Raw genomic sequence first — 22,180 nt, forward strand, 5'->3', positions numbered from 1 at the left:
GACATGTATAGCTGAAATATTGTTTTTGTCATTAGCTATAAACTAACACCACGTTAAAGACAACTTTACATAACAAATGTTACTTCCTAGATGCAATTTAAAATTAAGGCAAGATTCATTATTTATTGAGTTGAAAATGATGGGATGATGTTGTGCCATAGTTTAATCGTTGAATTAGGCGGTTAGGCCGAATTCCAAAATAACGTTAATAGCAAAGCGCATCTATTTACCTAAACCTTCATACAAAAATTAAATACTCCTATATCCATTTTGGATGAGATATTTTTTGGTATGGGTGAATAAACTCATGACACGTTCAATACTTTCATTCAATTTATGTAAGTTGATCTATTATATTGATTACGTTATATGAAAACAAGGATATCACATTGTAGACGATGGTGATGATCCGAGAAGATTACTCACATACTAGATAGATATGGATAAAAAAAATTTGAGGGAACATCTTTTTTGGTTCACGAACTTTGTCAAAGTATCATTTTATGTCCGTGAACTTTGAAAATATCATTTTAGGTCCATCAATTATGAGTTAATATCATTTGGAGTACTTTTTTATTATTTCCAAATTTTTGTGGACGAAAATACCCTCAATACCTTGAAGGGTATTTTAATAAACTTTATCATATACTCATATTTTTTATAAATATCTTTACTCTATGTTTTTGACGAATTTTATAAATATGATTTAACCTTCAATATTATCACTTTTGTGACATGCAAGAAAAGTTCCTTCTTCAACTTTTTATAATTAAAAATTTTTAAAATATTTTTAAGATATGAATACTCGTAAAATTTAATGTCACAGTCAATAAATGATACTTGAATATTGATATATTGATATTATTTTTAAATAATATATCAACATTCAAGTATAGTCTATTGACCGTGACCTTGATGTTTTACGAGTATCCATACCTCAAAAATATTTTAAAATTCTTTAATTATAAAATGTTGAAGAAACTTTTCTTGCATGTCACGAAATTAAGTGATAATATTAAAGGCCAAATTATATTTAGAAAATTCGTCGAAAAATATGAGTATGTGATAAGTTATTTAAAAATATGTATCATTCAAGGTATTGAGGGTATTTTTGTCCAAAAAATCATGGAAATAGTAAAAAAGTACTTCGAATGATATTAACTCATAGTTGACAGACCTCAAATGATATTATCAAAGTTCACGGACCTAAAATGATACTTTGGCAAAGTTCGTGGACTATAACAGATATTCCCTCTTTATTTTTAATTAACGACTATATATGTAAGTAACAATGATTATATGTTGCATGTATGCATTGCATTGTTGTATAAGAAAATGCTGAGATTTCGTAACTCATTATTAGTACACATTGGGTAGTTGTAATTGATTTGCGAGAAGCGTTAGTATTGTAAATCGTGTTTTAAGAGTATTAATCGAACATTCGAACTCTATGTATAAGCATACTAGATGTTGTTTAATTTCTTAATTAGCGTCATTCTATTAGCGTTCTAGACAGTTAATCAGATCTGATTTGCATATACCTTCTGTCCTTTGTCTTCACACTGTAGTATACTTTTTTCGATTTTGGTTAGTTCCTTTAAATTAGTCTACTACTATTTTTGATAAGTTTTCTCTCTAATGAAGTAGACTCTATATTTCAATAATAATTGTTCACTTCTCTTTTAATATTTCTTCTATCAATTTTGCATTAAAACTTGCGTCCGTTTACAAAGTCTCCAAGAAACATGATTATCAGTTGAACTCCTCGTGAGCTCCAATAGTTTATTGGTTGTAACTCTCGGTCTCCCTAAATAAAAAAGCAAAATGTTTAATCAAACACATAAAATGCCACTCAGAGTGCCCCAAATTAAATCCCAATTATATGATTATTAATAACTAATAAGACATTTAATTTACAAATTAAATAAAATGTCTCATTCATAATTTAAAAACCAAAACATTTTATTGCTTTGTAGAACATGCACACATGCCCTTCCGCGTTGATTTTATCAACCACTTAAATATTTTGAATTAAATAAAAAGTCGTCGAGCTGTCCAAAGATTCATATAGATTTAATATACAATAATATGATACTACTAAAATAACTTTCTAATAAAAATTATTTTAAAATTTCACTATAAAATTATTTTCAATGTCCTTGAAAGGCATATTTTATGGCAGAGACATGGACACATCCTTTGTTGCTATCGATTTCTTAATCACTCTTCATTATTTAATAAAACAGTTGCAATTACCAACCACACATGTAGAATCATTTTTAGAAAAATAATTTGTCACATTTTCCAATTGAGGACCACGCATGTGTGACAAGAAAACACGAGAATAAAATAATACTCCATATTGGATCTATTGCATATACATATATGTTGAGTTTTAACTTATGCTTAAGGCTAATTAAAGCTATAAATAGTACTATAATTAAGATTCTCACCATAGTCAATATTTAATTTTACGTTCTTTTATGAGTGTACATGAGTGCATTTTTAGAGTTTTCAAAATATACTAGCCACTAAAAAAATTCAATGATATGCGGTTGGTTATATAGATTATTTATCCAGCCACAAAAATATTCAAAATGAGCCATTTCAATATTACTAAAGAAACTTATGTGTTGAGGACTTGAGGTAGTACTTTTAATATTTCAAGCAATGTTTAGGTAGGTGATAAAATATCATAATCTTTTTTAAAGAATAGTCGATTACGTTTTAAAATTTTCATGCACTCCACATTTGCATATATGTTAAGTACTTACATTATGTTAATTTAATTAGGACTATTTGTGAGCATCACTCTAATTTATTTCATGTTTAAAATTATTTATTTTATAAATCTAATTCAATTCTATACCTCATAATCTACTATTGACAGCATTAACATTATATATAAAGAGAGAGAAATGTAATAGAATTACATACGTCTATCATGAGTATCATATGTGAATATCACTCTTTTATATTTATTTTTTTATTTTATATGTTTAATTTGGTTTTAATGAAAATGTGGATTAAACGAGAATGATGCTCAAGAGTCGAGGATTATTTTCACATAAGCATATTATAACATTTTGTTTGAAATATTTTATAAAAATCTTGATCATGGCGAAGTGTAAAATTAAGGGACCACATGCTTATATATGTGAATTAAAAATATGTTTTGTTGTTTTCAAATTTCAAATTTTAAATTTTTAAGTAATTATAAAATCTTAAATCATGTTCCTCTTGCGAGTAAGAACGAGTTTCACCCATATATAATAAAAGTGGGTCGTGATTTTGAGACATATATTGTGTTTTTTTGCATAATTTTTTAATTTACTTACCAATCTTAGCCAACAAAATCAAACCCAAACCAATATAATTTGATTTTTTGGCATTTCCCAACCTACATTACGTGTGTGTAAATAGGTGGATTTGAATTGGATCATTACTCCAATATATAGTAAATACTCCATGAGTGACAGATTAAACAATAGACCATTAGATTTGAGTAATAAAATGAAACGTGTAGTATCAAAATCACATAATCCTTTAGCCAAAATATCCTATAGTATTATCATTTAGTTAAGTGGCATGATTGAAGTAAATCTATAAATATTGCTAATATAAGAAACAGACGTGACACGTTCATGTATCGTGCTTAAAGTAGAAAGCTTAATATATCATCCGTGACGTCATCAATTGTGGTAAAATATAGTAATACCTTAGAATATTGGGACCAAACCGCAAAAACAGATTTTAATTCCGATCCGCCAATCACATGCCTTCTTATCTCTTTCTAGCAATTGTCGCTCTCATCTATCAAATTTATTTATGTTAACTACTTAATTATTTCCCCAAATAAAAGCAATTTTCAAATAAAATTGTACTACTATCAAGCAACTTGACAATTGTGATATGGATATTCCATCGTCTTCTTATATATTATTCATATGTACTACATTGTATAGTTCGTAATGTTATTATACTTTTCATATTATAAAAAAAAAAATCTTATAATTAATATGCGGAGCTAACAAGTCTTATCTTCTTCTTCGTATGTCGGAATACAGGGTGATATAGCTATGACTTAATATTGAAAGTTATCTTTATATAAAATATACATTCGACAATTATCTAGTTTTGATGGTGATATTTATAAATATAGCCAAAAATACATTTGATTTAATTTTCTATTTCAACTTGGTGCCTATGGATATTGTTATGGTTGGAGTAGTTCTAGGGTATTAAAATTCGATAGGCGTGCGATTATTTAATATTGAAATAATTAAAGCATGGAAAATTCGAAAAATACAGGAGTAGTAAATAAAAGTATCATGATAATAAAATTTTAATACTATTATCTAAACATTTTATATGAAATAAATACCAAACTATATTAAAAAATCAAAAGTTGACTTTGGGCCTATTAGTTGATATTAGCCTAAACAAGTATTAAATCGTTTATTACCAAGCATCCAAGCAATGAACGTCATTTGTGCTAAAAAATGCTGTCCCCCCTTCCCCAACTAAAAAAATCAAATATTAAATTCATAATCATAAGTAAATTAACTATGCGGGGTTCTCTTGCTAAATACTCATTACTAGTATTTTATATTGATTATTTCTGTGGGTTGGAGAGCGGTTTACATTGGATATATCTTCAATTATTGTACGTTGACCTAAAGCTTCATATATTTATTTCATTTTTCTGTGCTTTTTTCGTCATGGGTGATGACTTCTTTAATTTGCTACAGTATTTAATTTGGAACTAATTTTTAAATTTGAATCAGCCTAGTTCATTCGGACAAACTATGGATTCCAACTAGACAAATTTGATTAGTATCCGAATTTTAAATACTCCTGTAATTTATCATTTATTTATATATAAATATTTAGAGATTCAATAAGATTGTGGGATATCACATTGTTTGACATTTGATCGAATTCAACTTCGTTCCGAGCGAGATAGGCTAGCTCGAGGATTTTATAAATTTACAAAAGTTAATTTAAATTCATAAAAATCTTCAAATTATAAATGCATCTCAAAACTATTCATAAATCTTGGAGTAATAAGTATTACTATTCATAAATCATGCACTGGTACTTATAAGCACTTTAATTCCATGCCCACAAGTAGGGATGTCAATGTAGCCCGTAGCCCGTGGGCTGGTCTGAATAGCCCGTCAAATTTGTAGGGTTAGGGCTAGAAATTTCTAGCTCGATAAAATTAAAACCCGATTAGCCCGCACCCGATTAACCCGCGACCCGTTAGGGTCGGACCCGAAAACCCGATGGGCTAGCCCGAAAACCCGATAAAGTTTATATTATTCTATTTTCGTACTTCTAATTCGACACTTCATTGATTAATTTTAGAGTAAAAATAACTAAAAAAATACCTTTCAATATTGTAGTATTAAATATAAAAATTATATATTAAATCTTTAATAATATAATAATTAATAAATAATTAAAAACTTCAAATTCACTTTAAAATATTTAAATTCCTAAAACATGCATTAAAATTTCACGAAATATCTCAAAAATTAGTATTTTATCATGTTTATGATTGAGTTTAAGCATATATCTCAAAGTTATCATAATTAAATATTTTATACTTTACGAATATAACTAATTTTCATCATTATTTATTTGATTGATCGCATGTTAATCTTATCGGTAGTAACCTGATTAACCCGTTGGGCTAGCCCGAAATCCGAGCTTTTAGGGTTAGGGTTGAACTTTTATAACTCGAAAAAAATCACAACCCGATTAACCCGCAACCCGAGTAGGGCCAGCCCGAAACCCGATGGGCCGGCCCGATTGACATCCCTACCCACAGGCCTCGACACTGGAAATATACTCCCTCCATCCTACAATAAGAGTCCTATTTTTCCATTTCGGTTTGTCCCACAATAAGAGTTCTATTTTACTTTTATCACAAATGATAAGTATGCCCCACATTCCACCAAGTCACCAACTTATTTCGCTCACATTATATTATAGTAGTATAAAACTTATACTATATGTAAGCGAGACCCATATTCCATTAATGTATTAATCACACTTTTCTTTACATTTCTTAAAACTCGTACCATATAAATAAGACTCATATTCCGGAACGGAGGAAGTATTTACTTACACTTTTATTCATAGGTTTTACATACCATTTTCAATTTCATTATGGTTTATATATTCCGATTAAATTAAATTACAAATAAACAATAAATTATAATTAAATATAAATTATATAATTGAAATAAAAAGTTACACGTTGATATAAATAACACATAAATTTACACATACACTACAAGTTTATTACATGGTATAGTATTAATGCCAATTCAATTCTTATTTAAAAAATTGATCTGTATATTTTATTGATCTGCACATTATACAAAGTGCTTGCACACTACATGAAGTGCTCAATGCTTAACACCATTGTTGATACTTAAAGCTTGTTACTAACATCCTTTTTAGTTAGTTAACTACTCCCATAATTTTGTACAGCTGTTTAGAAAGATACTCTAGCTTTTGAATGAAAGATGTAAAGCAAACAATAATAAATCAAAAATCTTGGTGTTATGTCAATTCAAAATTATTAGTTTTTCACAATATTTTTGTAGTAATAACTAATAAAGATTTAAAGACCATGGCACTATTAAAACCAATTTAAAAAACTCACAAAGGACCACTAGAAGTGGGACCCTTCTTTATTCACATAAGATCATGCTTCACATGACTAAATAAATAAAGTGGAAAAGACGTATCCAATTAGAACATTCACTAACCACTTAACACTAGTTTTCATTTTTCACATATTGGAAATGCATAAAATTAAATATTTATAACATCACCTAATTTAGAGCTAATTTGACTTTTTCCATATAGTCTTATCCATTGGATTTAATTTGAGTTTCCTAATACTATAACAATAGTTTCAAACTTTCAATGCTTATGTAAGAAGAGATATTTTTTCTTCAAATGTGAAACACATATATTGAGGTTAATAACTCATTGAAGTAATTATGAGATGAAAGTCGTCAAAGTTTATTAATCTTAGAGAACTTATTTTAATTAAATAAATATTAGTAGTAGTACATTTTATGTGTCCCACTAACTTAATAAATTTATTATTAGTAAACATAATTGCTTTAGCACTAAGTAAGATTATTAAACAGGATAGGAAGATTGGTTAACGTTCAAGTGAAGGCCCAATATATTTGTGACACTTGGAGAAGAGGGGCTACTACGTGTCACCAAACGGTCACGCTATCATATCCAGTTTTGAGATGTGGCGGATAATAATCAGGTGGGTTGCGGGAGTATAAATGTGCACGAGAATTGTCACGTTTTCACCACGTGGCATTAAAAGCGTGATTCACGGAACATGTTGTCTCACGTGGTGTTTGTTTTATCACAGCTACTCCTTTAGCCGGTTGCCTATGTATTTATTCCGTATTTAATTATTTTACAAATTTCAGTATATTTTAGAACTTTAATTTTTTAGTAGTACTCCTACTATAGTTTTTTATAGCGCTGAAAAAAAAAAATCTAAAAATTTATGATTTGAAAATTTGTTCTGATACTCTTCATAAAATTTAAAACATAATTTATCTAAATTATGGAATTTGGTAGTGGTTAAAAAGATGGCACTTTAAAAATATTCTTCTTTATGCTAATTATAATATTAACGAAAATTGTTCAATTAAAGAAAGGTCGAATCTAATTGTGGTTGAAATGGTCAAAAAAATCATCAAATAGTAATCTTTTATTTGGACATCAACTAGCAAGTTTTGACACATTTAGTTGCAAGTATATAGTCCTACTTCCTCTCATTTAGTTGCAAGTATATAGTACTAATTCCTCGGTCCCAGAAAGTGGAGTATTTTTAATTCGGCATACGATTTTATATAATGTTGTTCTGTGAATAAAGTAGAGAAATAAAGTAAAAGAGATAAAAAAAAAATAGATAGAGTGATGTTTTTATAGTAAAAAATGTAGTATTATTTAAAGTGAGACATTTCAAAAATGATTATAATTTATGTGTCATTTAGAGTGAGACGAAAAGAGTATTTAGTATTCTACCTTATGTTTAAATAAATTATTTTTACAAATGTATTACTCCACATCGCACTTTGAAAAGAGGATATTTATGAGAGTAAATTATTTTCTGACTCATTGCTGATGACAGATAACTTTTGATCATGATGAAAATGTTAGTGGCCTTTCGGATAGATTGCATGATTCTATGATAAACATACTACTCGTGATAAAAACACGAGTTTTATATTTCATTCTTTGGCCAATCACGCCGTCTTTGCGTATGTCACGAGTTTTACGATTTATGCTTTAACCAATCACGCCACACTTACATACATCTACTTTATTGAGGACTACTGATCTTATCTTTTGGCTTTGGTTACAACCATTATCTTGTAAAAATATTTACCTTTTACATTTGATTTTTGTGTATAAAAATTTAAAAAATCGCATGTTTAACCATATGTATCTGCGATTTACGTTTAATAGTTCTCTTAGCAAATTACTACTTTCGTTCTACGAAAAATAGTCATGTTTTATCATTTTAGGTCGTCCACCGTTATCTCTTTATTTATCTGTAGCAACTCTATCCGATGTAGGTCACATTTTTCAGTATTAATACTTCAACCACTTCGTATCTCAATTACTCACTTGTTTTGATTAATTTTACGATAAAACTCATATCGTTTATTACTAAAATTATTTTTCATGTGGATGAAGATAATAAACGTAAAGCTAATTAATCTTTTTCATTCTCATAAACTATTAATCTTATACGTTAGCATTGACTTCATAACAGTAATTACCCCCCATTTAAGTATTCCGTTCTCCAATATCCTGATTTTAAAATATTAACCGAATTAAAATAATAATATCTCCACTATAAAATATACTCCTACTCTACTTCTAAAAACTATTATCTCACCAAATAAAAATTAAAATACTAAAATTCTTGGTTCACAAAAAGTCTATGTTGGATGACCGGAGGTTGCCGGTATATTAGTATTACCACGAGAAGCAGTGTTTAACATTATAAAATTCAGAAAAACGTCACAATCACACCTCTGTATATGATATACAGTTATTACATTACACATCTAATCCAAAGCCTCAACAGTTCTACACCCTCTCTCTCTCTCTCTCTCTCAAATCCTCAAATATTCAATTTCTCTCTCATTCACGAGAGAGAAAAGCCATCCGCAGCAAACAAACAAACAGCCCTTTGTCACTCTTCACTGCCAAAATTCTAACCCTTCCCCTTCTCTGGTTGATTTCCAAGAATCACAGGTTTTGCAATAATAAAAAAGTGATCTTTTTCTTGATTTCTGCTGTAATTTGAAGATGGAGAGAGATTTCATGGGCTTGTCTGTGAAACAGGAGCTTCCTGATGAAATAATTGATGCTGGTAATCATTCTTTTCTTTTGTTTTTTTGTAGAATTTTTTAGTTTCTTGATTGTTTGAAGATGAGAATCTATGAAGCTTGTAAAAAAGGAAACTTTTTTATTTATTTATTTATTATGTTTGAATTGAAAATTTGCATATGGCTTTATATCATTTTTGCATTCTTATAAGTTCATCTCTTCTTTATTGCAAAGTGCAAACAACAACTAGAGGGTGCAACATGGTAATCCAAGAATGATTATTTTTGTAAGGATAAAGGGACCATTTCTTTTTAAAAAGAAATTATTTAGTTATAAGTTTTTTTGGCATGCCACCAGCTGTCAACTGTAGCTAAATTAAATATTGCTATTCTTTATGTCATGATGTGGGAGGTGGATTCTTCACGTTTCGTGAGAAATCATCAAAATGGGTATTAAAATAAGAACTACTACACTATAGTATTTTTATTGGTTGTGGTCTTAATTGTGCAAGTCTTCCTCCTGTTTTTAATTTTTAAATCTCTCACAATTTTTTATTCATATTCCACTTTCTTGTGTTTTAGACTTGTTCAATGCTAACATGCATCTCGTGAGCCCCTTCATTATTATATAGAGATTGTTATTATAATTAAATTAATATAAGTTGTGCTCTCCAAGAAGTCACCACTCACCACCCCCACCCACATGCTGAAATATTGTATTCCTGCCACCTCTTTAAAAGAGGAATAAAATACTCAAAATAATTTTTTGATTATTCCAAAAAATAGGTTGTCTATTTGAACTGTTTGACTAGATGGAACGCCATATTCTTTATTTATTTTCCTCTAGTACAATAATAACTTTATTATAATCTGCATGAGATGCAGAATCCATTAACCCTTCCCTTTAATAAAAATGTTTATGTTCACACCCCTTTTATACAGCTGCAAGTTTAAATTTTTAATTTAATTTAATCTTGGATTCCTAGCTATTATTAGATTAAAATAGTAAGAGGGCTGCAGCTGAGTGATTTTTTATGCAGCTTTTTTGAAACTACACTTCACCAAATTACTTATTAGTTGTTAATCATTAGGTGATTAAGTCCTTAAATAAGGCCTCTCTTACCTAGAAAATCTATTGCTTCTGTTCCCTATATTCAGCCATTCTTGACTCATATTTTCATCTCATATTCATTCATTGTGTTGTAGCTCCTGTGAGAAGCTTACCAATGCAGTGGTCATTCTCAAACAAGGGCTCTGCCCTTCCTAATCTCTTGTCTTTCCAAGGTGGTCAAGAAGATAAGCAACCTAAGACTGGTTTCAACTCTCTTGCATCATCTGGTTTGGTTACCTTGACTACTGATGTTTTCGAGTCTAGTCACAGCCAGTTTCCTGCCTCACAGGTTGGTTATGGCCCTCCTTTTGTTGCTTTTCATGAATTAGATGACACTTATTTAACTGTTTTGTTTCTTTGATTGGTTTAGTTGGTTGTTGGATTGATTTGGATCCCTTTTGTTTGATTTATTTGCTTAATTGGTTGTGATTACTTTTGATTATTGATTGATTTGGATCCCTTTTGTTGATCCATTTTGATGTGCAGAAAAGCAATGCTGTTGAGAAGCAAGGTGGGGTCCGTTACACGGTGACAAATTACCCGACTCAGCATGGAGAATCACACAACATCCGTCGTCCAATCACCACCACTTCACCGGGTGTGGCTCACCACCAGCCCTATGCTCCTCCCATGGCCGTAGTCCCAATGGCCAAGCCTTCCAACAGCGCTGTCGTTGGAACCACTGATTTCAGGTACCTTTTCGTGAAAATTAGGAACCAAAAACCTTATCAAGAGAGGTGATGATTAAACTATGAGGCTAAAATTGTGTAGGAACTCACCCAAGATCTCCAACGCGCCGGCTCAGTTGACCATCTTCTACAACGGCTCAGTCTGTGTCTTCGACAACATTTCTCCCGAGAAGGTACAGAACATGCTTGTTTCCTCTGTTATCACTGACTACCTCATTAGTCCACTTACTATAAGCCTATAACATTGTTCATCGATGGGTTTAGGCTCAAGCTATTATGCTATTGGCTGGAAATGCACCACCGGTGACTCCTAAGGCGGCCACCCCTTCCGCATCTCACATTCAGGCGGCCGTTCCTAGATCTTCAGTTCCCGAGAGGCTAACCATAAGCCAGCCCTATGCAACCACGCCACGCCTTTCCAGCCCCATCCCAGTGACCCCTGTTAGCACCTCCCCGTCTCTGGGATGGGCTGCTCTGAGGACTGAGGCGAGCGCTGCTAGGCCATCTGGATCTCGTATGTCGCCTCCTATCAATGCTGAGCCTCTGAAAACAGTTACTCCTCCAGGATCTGTAAGCTTCATATCAGCAGGTACTTTTCTTAGCCGTTTTTGTGTTTTTGTTGTTATCTTACTTCTATAATCTTCGTAGGCATTAAATATCTTTTTCCTCGTCGTGTTGTTTTCAGACACTGTGCCTCAGTTTCGCAGAAAATCTCTAGCCCGGTTCTTGGAGAAGCGCAAGGAGAGGTAGATCTCTAGCCTCATTTGAACTTAGATTGCATTTATTGGCTGGGAAATTCAATCGGTAAAGTGGTTAGTGCTCGAGTCCAAATGTCTAGTCTTCGTTTTCATGATACGAGACACGCTTTCTTTGTGCATATGCCTTTAAATGAAACATTAAATTTCCATTCCTTTCCTATCGTCATTCCATATTGCACGTAAACGCACTCTTCTGCTTAGCTAGACGTTCAAAATCTGCAATTTTTTTGATTTAAATGTTGCAGAGTGATCTGTTTAGTCTAAAAAGACTTGCTCTCACTATTGTAGGGTCATCAGTGTTTCACCTTATGGTGACTGTCAGTCTGGAGATTACGGGGCGGCCGGATCAGGCGGGCCGAGCTTGTCGATGAACTCGTCGGGGTCTTGTCCAGTACCAGCAGCCAATTGAGGGGATGGTTTTAGCAGAAGCTGCAAATAAGTTATAGAGATAATTAAGATGCAAGATAAAACAGAATTCCAGTTTCAGCTTGTGTTATACCTTTGTTTATTAGTACTATGAATTTATATATTATGTTTTTTGTCTGTTAAACATTGCTGTAGTCTTGTAGTTACATTTTTTTTACTGAATTGTTTAAAGAATGTAGTAGTCTTATAATCAGCATCACATTGTATAAATCTTAAGTTTTGCAACAAAAATGGAAGAGTTATTATTATCAATACTCTTGAGCTTAATATGGATTTTCAGAAAACTTAAATGTAAACAGTACTAGTACTATTACACTTTACTTGATTTTTATTTAGGGAGAGATGTTTTACCAATTGATTCTATAATTACATGAGCAATAATTAAAAAAATATAAACATAAATTACTAACAACTGCTCTAGTAAAAAGCTTGATAAGAGCATCTCGAAGGAAGATATATAAAAAAAGGCGTATCAATGTCATATATTTACCTTCTTAGAAATATACCATTCAAAAAAGTAGTACTAACATATTCCGAAAGAAAAATGTATATAAAAAGGTAAATTAATTCTTTTAAATAAAATAATCATACAAAATGTATTAAAATTAAAAGTGTAATACCTTCTCAAATATCTTTCTCCTTAGAAAATGATTTTCCATAAAAGGAAGATAAATTTGGTAGTTATAAGATTTTACATCTCCATTGATGAAGAGGTATAATATCTTCTCAAATACCTCTCCCATTCGAGAATGATTTTTTATGAAAAAAAGTAAATATGATAGTTATATTAATTTACCTCTCTATTTACCTCTCCCCTCGAGATGCTCTAATATAATTAGGGGGTGAAATTGGCTTTTAATTAATAAATAATTTTGATTGTTTATTTAATATATTTTTTATAGGTATCTTGTTACTATAAACTTTAATCAATATAATAAATCTAAGAAAACACACTATCTTTTTATAATAAAATAATTACTAATCAAACAAAAATTGTGCAAGGCCCGACCCGTTTGTGGACGACCCGAAGACCCATTCTGTGTTCTAGAACTGGAGAATTTATTCTAGAATTTAAGAATTTTACAGGAGAAAAAGATCCTCGCTCAAAGTAAACGCAAGCAAGCAAGCGAAGGAGAGAAAATGGAGGCGGAAAAGATTCAAGAATTGAAGGGTTTTGTGGAGTTCTGCAAACCAAACCCACATGTGTTAAACACTCCATCTCTTGCATTTTTCAAGAATTTTCTGCAAAGGTGCAAACTTTTTGGTTTTCAACTTTAATTATGTTGTAAATTGAGGAAGTTTTTATGGGTTTAATTGTTATTTTGTTGTTTGTTTCAGTTTGGGAGCTCGAATTCCGGCGTTTGGAGGATCGGTGAGCTAGATTCATGAGCATCCTTTTTTTGTTTTTCTGTATTGATGAAGCTGTAGTTAATTAAGCCCATTTGAAAGAATATTCTTGATTGTGTGTGTTTTAAGTTCAAAAATGTAAACTTTTTTGTGGGTTTTTGATGCTGAGTTGTGTGGTTGGATCGTGTAGTAAGTTTGGTTTAATTGTTTTTTTGAGGTTTGATGTTAGATGGATTGAAAAATTGATTTGCATTAATTTATCATGTATGGCTTTGATAATTTGGAACTAGTTGCAAAAGAATGTCATCAAGAATAGGGATTGATGGTGTTTTCGCTTGTGAAAATTGGAAGTCGAATGAACTCTTTAATACTGTCTCTATGCTTTCATCAACGGTACTTCCAATCTATGTATTTCATTACTGAAAAATTGAGCATTAGTTAGATTCCTTATAGTCGTTAGGTCGGAAATGGCATGATGTGTATATACTAACTCGATTTTAAGTTGGTGGCAATGGCCAATGTGTAAGAGCAACGTGTCATATTCGCGTGCTAAGCAGCGTGTGACGCTGTGGATGCTGAGTTTAACTCTTCATAAATGAACACATTTTCTGTATCATTTAATCTCTATCCGTTTCATGATTGCTAGGATCTGTAGGTTCATGGGCTTTGTTTTTCAGTTTTTAACTTTTGTCGCTGATGATCTCTGTGGGGTCTGTTTGTGTATTTTTGCAATTGAAAGCTACACAGTAACATCAGAGAGATTTTCAGACAAGTTTGGAAGGCTACATGTTATCATTATTGCCTCGGTTGTTTCCTATATGCACGACCTTTAGTTATTTTATATTCACTGATGACGTAAGACCTGATACAGAGCAAAGACGGTGAGGACCATGAGAATAAAAAGCCATTTGATGCTAGGAAGCGCGATGTACCAATGGAGGATATCTCAAATGAAGACATTGTTGAATCTGACGTTGAGTTGGATAATTCAGACATTGTGGAGCCTGACAATGATCCTCCACAAAAAGTGGGTAGCTCAAAAACTCCGATTTCATATTTCCCGATTTTTCCTTTTTACACACTGGATCACTTTGTTATTACATTACTTCAAAAAGTGGGTTTGCATTACTCAGCAATGTGAGAGTCGATCAGTTTGGGAGGATGTTTTGAGGCAACTAGAGAATCAAAAGAAGAAGAAGAGTGTTTCAACTTCAATTCTGAACGATGAGCCAGGAATAAGGGTGGAGGTTCCAAGTCTGAGCGACTCTGAATTGATAGAGAGACTACGTGAGATACAAAGAGAGAAGCGATGTCTCATAGTTTTGGATGATCTTTGGGAGCTTGATTGTTGGCTTGAGTTTAAGCATCCATTCATTGCCCAAAATTTGCAGGGCAAAATATCGATAACAACACGGCAACAAAATAGTCGTTAAATATCTTCTTCCGCGTCGTGTTGTTTTCAGACACTGTGCTCAGTTTCGCAGAAAATCTCTAGCCTGGTTCTTGGAGAAGCGCAAGGAGAGGTAGATCTCTAGCCTCATTTGAACTTAGATTGCATTTATTGGCTGTGAAATTCTTGTTCAATCGGTAGAGTGGTTATTGCTTGAGTCCAATTGTCTCGTCTTCGTTTTCATGATAGGAGATATGCTTTCTTTGTGCTATGCCTTTGATTGAAACATTAAATTTCCATTCCTTTCCTATCGTCATTCCATATTGCACGTAAATGCACTCTTCTATGGTTCTACCTATCTAGACGTTCAAAATCCGCGATTTTTGATTTAAATGTTGCAAAGTGATCTGTTTAGTGCCTAAAAATACTTGCTCTCACTATTGTAGGGTCATCAGTGTTTCACCTTATGATGATTGTCACTGATGTGTATTTTAGAGTATCTGATTCAGCATATCAAATTTAATTAATTAATTCTAATAATACTACGATACTGCAAGATTACAACGTCGTTAGTAGTATTTCAAGTGCCGATCCACGAGGTAGAAGATTGTTTAAAGCTTAAAAATTTAAAAAGATGTAGCATAAAGATTTGATTTTTGGTTTTGAAAGATGTTGATAAAATAAAGCTAAAAGTTACCTAAAGAAAGACTATTCAAACAAGAGAATATGCCGTGCCAAGTTGCTCACTAGGCTTGTATTGTTCTACACCTATAACAACGAAAACAACGAAAAATATGAAGGGATTAAAACATCAACCTAATCACATACACTGAACATGTACACGATGAGTAGTTCACAATTAGCTGAACACAACCTATGAAGCAATCTTCGATGTCTATAAACTCTTGCGGAACTGGAGAAATAAACACCTACTATAATCACCTACTTAATCCACTATTAAATTATCCTCTGAACAATTCTTATTTAATAGCATACCAACAATCAAACATTCCCAAACTATGTTAAAGAGACTATAGCAAATGAAAGAACAACACTACATTATTAGCCAAAAACATAGTGTATAAACATTAAACACATTGTTGGTAACAAACACATGAATTCAATGATGTAGAAACATCCATACAAAGCCTAGATTACAACTTGGAGCAACATAGAGAGTTTAGCCTAAACACATGGTGGAATTTGCAACAAAAATCATAAGAAGCATGCTCTCGTTGAGTGGAATTGGGATTTGGAGATGGATTGTCGGAATGTTGGCTGGAATTTCTTTCTTTTCTTCTTCCACCTCTCTTTCTCTCTTTTCCTCTCCCTTTTCTCGTGTCTGAATATGTATGAATGACTCCAAAAACCGCCCAGTAACCAATTTAAAACCTAAAAATCGGCAGTTTTCGAGGAAAACGCCTGACCCGGCGCAACCTTTTTCAAATGTTCGTAACTTCTTCATCTGAGCTCCGATTGAGGCGTACAAGGTACCCACGCCGAGTTATTTCAAAGACGAAGATAACGGTGGTAAGATAAAAGAATTTGGATACCGTCTTAATAGGCAATGAACAGTTTCAATCAGACTAATATATAATAATCAAACTTTAATGATTAATTGATAGACGATTTTAATGTACAAAATAGGAGAAATTATGGAGTAAAACTAACATTATTTGATTCACATCAGTCAGTCTAGGGATTACGGGGCGGCCGGATCTGGTGGGACGAGCTTGTCAATGAACTCGTCCGGGTCTTGTCCAGTACCAGCAGCCAATTGAGGGGATGGTTTTAGCAGAAGCTGCAAATAAGTTATAGAGATAATTAAGATGCAAGATAAAAAAGAATTCCAGTGTCAGCTTGTGTTATATATGCTGTTTATTGTCTGTTAAACATTGCTGTAGTCATGTAGTTACATTTTTTTGCTGAATTGTTTAAAGATTGTAGTAGTCTTATGATCAGAATCACATTGTATAAATCTTAAGTTTTGCAACAAAAATGGAAGAATTATTATTATCAATTCTCTTGAGCTTAATATGGATTTTCCATAAAAATTAATACTGTACTATGATCTCCAAAGACCCACAAACCTCAAATGCAGTGCTACTGTTAAAATTTGCTTGATTTTTATTTAAGGAGAGATGTCTTACCAATTGATTCTACAGTTACATGAACAATATTTTAAAAAAATACTATAAACTTGCATTACTAACAACTACTCCAGTAAAAAAGCTTGATAATTTAATTCGTGGGTGAAATTTAGAAAAAGCTTGATAATATAATTCGTGGGTGGATTTAGAACGTAGGCTATTAAGTTAATAAATACTTTTTATTGTTTATTTTATATATTTTTTATAAGTACTTTGTTACTATTAACTTTAATCAATATAATAAATCTAAGAAAATATATTATCTTTTTAAAATAAAATAGTTACCAATTAAATATTATCTTTTTTAAAAAAAAAATAGTTACCAATTAAACAAATATTGTGCAAGGCCCGACCCGTTTGCGGACGACCCGAAGACCCATTTTGTGAATAGTTCTAGAACTGGAGAATTTATTCTAGTACTCGAATTTAAGAATTTTAAAGGAGAAAAAGATCCTCACTCAAATAAACGCAAGCAAGCAAGCAAGCGAAGGAGAGAAAAATGGAGGCGGAAAAGATTCAAGAATTGAAGGGTTTTGTGGAGTACTGCAAACAAAACCCACATGTGTTAAACACTCCATCTCTTGCATTTTTCAAGAATTTTCTGCAAAGGTGCAAACTTTTTGGTTTTCAACTTTATTTTTGTTGTAAATTGAGGAAGTTTTTATGGGTTTAATTGTTATTATGCTGTTTGTTTCAGTCTGGGAGCTAGAATTCCGGCGTTTGGAGGATCGGTGAGCTAGATTCATGAGCATCCTTTTTTGTTTCTCTGTATTGATGAAGCTGTAGTTAATTAAGCCCATTTGAAAGAATATTCTTGATTGTGTGTGTTTTAAGTTTAAAAATGAAAACTTTTTTGTGGGTTTTTGATGCTGAATTAGTTGTGGTTGGATCGTGTAGTAAGTTTGGTTTAATTGCTTTTTTGAGGTTTGATGTTAGATGGATTGAAAAATTGATTTGCATTAATTTATCATGTATGGCTTTGATAATTTGGAACTAGTTGCAAAAGAATGTCATCAAGAATAGGGATTGATGGTGTTTTCGCTTGTGAAAATCGTGATTGCTAGCATCTTTTAGGTTCATGGCCTTTGTTTTTCAGTTTTTAACTTTTGATCTTTGTGGGGTTTGTTTGAGTATTTTTGCAATTGAAAGCTACACGGTAACATCAGAGAGATAATCAGACAAGTTTGGAAGGCCACATTTTATCATTATTGCCTCGGTTGTTTCCTATATGCACGAGCTGTGGTTATTTTATATTCATTGATGACGTAAGACCTGATGCAGAGCAAAGACGGTGAGGACCATGAGGATAAAAAGCCATTTGATACTAGGAAGCGCGATGTACCTATGGAGGATATCTCAAATGATGACATTGTTGAATCTGACGTTGAGTTCGATAATTCAGACATTGTGGAGCCGGACAATGATCCTCCACAGAAAGTGAGTAGCTCAAAAAACTCCGATTTCATATTGCCCGATTTTTCCCTTTTACACACTGGATTACTTTATTATTACAGATGGGGGACCCTTCCGTTGAAGTAACTGAAGAAAATCAAGAAGCTGCTCAGCTATCGAAAGCAAAAGCTATGGAAGCAATCGCTGATGGCATGCCATTTATGGAATTTCTTTTACTACTATTTTTTGTCGATAGCCTATTTTCTAGGAGAATAACTGTTGCAATTTCTATTCTACCAATTCAGGAAAGTTAAGTGAGGCCATAGATTACCTAACTGAGGCAATCATGTTGAATCCAAACTCGGCAATATTATATGGAAATCGAGGTAACTCTCATGCTTGTGAACTGTAGAGATTTTCGTAGGAGATGACGTGTTTAATAACTATATCAATGTTCTCTTCTTCAGCGAGTATCTTTATCAAATTGAAGAAACCAAATGCTGCGATACGAGATGCTGATGCAGCTTTACAGGTACGTGTGGCTTTGAGCTTGACTAGTTATGCTTTCAAGGGTAAAATACCTCACCTTTAAAGAAGATTATTGATTTGTTTCTTCGTTATTTTGTATAGATCAACCCAGACTCGGCAAAAGGATACAAAGCACGAGGGCTGGCAAAAGCAATGTTGGGCTTGTGGGAAGAGGCTGCTCGTGACTTGCACGTGGCATCAAAGTTGGATTTTGACGAGGAGATAGGACTAGCGCTCAAGAAGGTAAACATCACTTTCTAGTTTTTTGGCTTCAATTTTAAACTGGAGTTACCTTATATGATTTTTACTTAAACCTTTTCAGGTTGAACCCAATGCAAAGAAAATTGAAGAGCACAACCGGAAATATGAACGCCTACGTAAAGAGAAGGAATTAAGACGAATTGAGCTTGAGAGGAAGAGGCGTCAAGTGAGTCCTAACCTTTTTGGTTATTTAGCATTTGATAGTTTTTTATCACCCGGCACCCCAAAAACTTCAATGGATTTTTCTACACAAGCGAGTATTAAACATGCTACATTCCTCGAGTTATATATATCTAAACACAACCTCACAAATATTTCCACGATTTCATTCATCAAATTCTCTTAGGGATTGTATTATAATTCTATTCCAAATCCTTTATCCAGTAAAAATGATACTAGGAATTGAATTCGAAGGAATTGATATGCAATATGTGTGCAGCATGTGTGTGCAGTGTGTGCAGTGTGCGTGTAGTGTGTGCAGTGTATGTGTAGTGTGTGTGCAGTGTTTGAAGGTGCCCAATTTTATAACTAGTTGGAATTCCAATTATCTACTTTTTGATATGGAATTCAAATTGTGGAATTGGAATTGGAATTGGAATTGGAATTGTAATTCAATTATAAATCCAATTTTTTTTGTGGTACTAAATATTGAATTTGGAATTGAAAGCTTCAATTCCAATTTCATTCCATGATACCGAATGGAGCCTTAGTTCTGAATTAGTAATTCATTTTTTTTGTATATCTTATTGCAGGATGCCGAAGCTGCTTCTGTTTTAAAAGATGGTATATTCACACAACTATTGTCTTATATTTCGTTTCAAGTAGTTATGTTTCAACTATTGATCAATGAGTTGCATTAGGTTCCTATTGAAGTTCTTTTATGGCCTAAGGCTTAAGATCTTTAGTGTACTCTAAAATTATAGTAGTAAGTCTTAACACGCATCTTCCTCCATTTCGTCGCATTTGATTGCAGGAGAAATCATCCCGATTCACTCTGGTAGTGAGTTGAAAGAGAAACTCAATGCTGCTTCAAAGACATCTCGGCTTTCAGTTCTCTACTTCACTGCAACATGGTGTGGGCCCTGCCGTTATGTCTCCCCTGTTTTCACGAGTTTGGCTGGTAAATATCCGAAAGTTGTTTTCTTGAAAGTGGACATCGACGAGGCTAGAGATGCAGCTGCTGAATGGAACATCAGTAGCGTCCCGGCCTTCTTCTTCGTCCGAAATGGTAAGGAGGTGGATCAGCTCGTCGGGGCGGACAAAAAAGCGCTTGAGCAGAAGATTGCTCAGCATGCTTGATGAATCTTGATTTCTCGATGTTTAGAAGAGAAAATACAGAGTGATTTTACTTCCCGTTTAACAATCTTGACATCCCCTTCAGGCTAATTGAATGTGTTGGCACTATCTACATTTGACCTATAGAACTACATTTTTGAACTATCCATTACAAATACTTTTCCTTCATTACATTGCGATGCTATTTATGTTGGGATATTATTACAAGTGAGCTTTCTCACGTTGGAAATGTGAAATGTGAAGTAAAAAAGATATCAAATTAAATTCCAAGTGAGCCACTTTTTTTTTTATCACTAATTAATTTTGGAATGAAACTTCATTAAAAAAATGTGCAGATTAGGTAGTTACTGGTTTAACCTAATAATAATATTGACCTAATCCAACCCGAAATTATCTTGTTCTTATCGGGTCCTAACCCAATAACTTTGTGCGTGCTCGTGCAAGTTATCGTGTCATGCAAAATTTTTTTTTTACACAATTAAAACATGTTACAATATGATTAAAATTTTATCACAATTTAAATCTAAATAATAAAATTAAAGTTTAATTTTTTACTTATAAAAATAATTAAAATAAAAAAATTATTTCTTAACGAATAACCCAAACCCAACCTGATATTATCGGGTTCTTATTAGGTCGACCCTCTAAGGACCTAAATCCAAAAATTGTATGCTTGTATTGGATTAACTTCGTGAATGTTCGAGTCAAAGTATCGTAGCAGAGCATGCCTTGTTTTCGAGCTAAATGTTCCAACAAAAGTGATGGGATATGGTTGATTCTGTTGTAATGGAACCACCCATGCTCACGAGGATTTGGTCGATTTTCTCTTCAATTCATTTCAACATTTCCCTTAAGTAGTAATGTGCTCTAAATTAAACAAAATTTGGAATACTACACTACTTAAAAAAATTATGTTCATCAAATTGTTCATTATTAGTACTAACTCTTTGAAAGAAATAAGTTGACTATAACGACGCTGTACTGCGAAGGCACTACTTTTTAAAGTTAGTTGGGCAGTTGAAGACAGCGGGCAACATTTCCAATTGAAAACTACAAATGTAAATAAAACTTTCCTTGATTTTTTTTCATTCAAGGAGAGATGTCTTACCAATTAATTTTACCAATTGATTCTACAAACAAGATATATTATGAACATCATTTTTTTTTAAAATGCAACAATACATTATTAATAACATGCCTATTTTTATCAAGTAAAAGACATTAATGGAGTATTTTACTTTTTACTCTTCATCAACACTTTATTCCTTGCAAATATAATCTGATAAAATAGAATCAGGATCATCACATATGTGGAGAAATCACTACAACACAGAAAAAGAAAAATCCTTGCTCTTACAGCACAAGCCAAATTCTACGAGGAGCAGCAGCAGGCGGAAGCCTTATTTGCTATGACTTGACAAAGAAATGTACGCG

General features: G+C 32.5%; 3 protein-coding genes across 5 annotated transcripts; all 3 read left to right on the top strand.

Moving 5' to 3' along the window:
- The first annotated feature begins 9,136 nt into the window (after window positions 1–9,136).
- Window positions 9,137–12,506, top strand: LOC125202437 (protein TIFY 6B-like). 2 transcript variants are annotated; one of them, XR_007173113.2, is made up of 7 exons: window positions 9,137–9,442; window positions 10,605–10,798; window positions 10,996–11,201; window positions 11,281–11,371; window positions 11,463–11,787; window positions 11,884–12,010; window positions 12,245–12,506. XR_007173113.2 is itself a non-coding variant. In XM_048100865.2 (7 exons), the coding sequence occupies exons 1-7, from the start codon at window positions 9,379–9,381 to the stop codon at window positions 12,363–12,365; spliced, it is 1,062 nt and encodes a 353-aa protein (XP_047956822.1). In that variant the 5' UTR covers window positions 9,137–9,378; the 3' UTR covers window positions 12,366–12,506. The 2 variants fall into 2 exon arrangements, 1 of the variants encoding a protein (XP_047956822.1); XM_048100865.2 differs by having other exon boundaries at window positions 11,884–11,944.
- A 946-nt stretch (window positions 12,507–13,452) lies between these two features.
- Window positions 13,453–15,435, top strand: LOC125195889 (uncharacterized). Of its 2 annotated transcripts, none has more exons than XM_089066003.1 (4): window positions 13,453–13,632; window positions 13,721–13,754; window positions 14,601–14,756; window positions 14,845–15,435. In XM_089066003.1, exons 1-4 carry the CDS (start codon window positions 13,523–13,525, stop codon window positions 15,160–15,162), a joined length of 618 nt encoding a protein of 205 aa, XP_088922129.1. In that variant the 5' UTR covers window positions 13,453–13,522; the 3' UTR covers window positions 15,163–15,435. The 2 variants fall into 2 exon arrangements, with proteins under 2 accessions (XP_088922129.1, XP_088922130.1); XM_089066004.1 differs by having other exon boundaries at window positions 13,454–13,632; window positions 14,863–15,435.
- Window positions 15,436–17,697: 2,262 nt separating this feature from the next.
- LOC125202349 (TPR repeat-containing thioredoxin TDX) lies at window positions 17,698–20,914 on the top strand. The gene is made up of 10 exons (XM_089066002.1): window positions 17,698–17,878; window positions 17,967–18,000; window positions 18,551–18,706; window positions 18,784–18,871; window positions 18,967–19,047; window positions 19,129–19,193; window positions 19,292–19,432; window positions 19,512–19,616; window positions 20,203–20,233; window positions 20,424–20,914. The coding sequence occupies exons 1-10, from the start codon at window positions 17,769–17,771 to the stop codon at window positions 20,747–20,749; spliced, it is 1,137 nt and encodes a 378-aa protein (XP_088922128.1). The 5' UTR covers window positions 17,698–17,768; the 3' UTR covers window positions 20,750–20,914.
- Window positions 20,915–22,180: the final 1,266 nt, after the last annotated feature.

This window comes from Salvia hispanica, chromosome 2, assembly GCF_029641045.1.
Source record: "Salvia hispanica isolate PSC_SH4W2 chromosome 2, Shi_PSC_v1, whole genome shotgun sequence".
NCBI lineage: Eukaryota > Viridiplantae > Streptophyta > Magnoliopsida > Lamiales > Lamiaceae > Salvia > Salvia hispanica.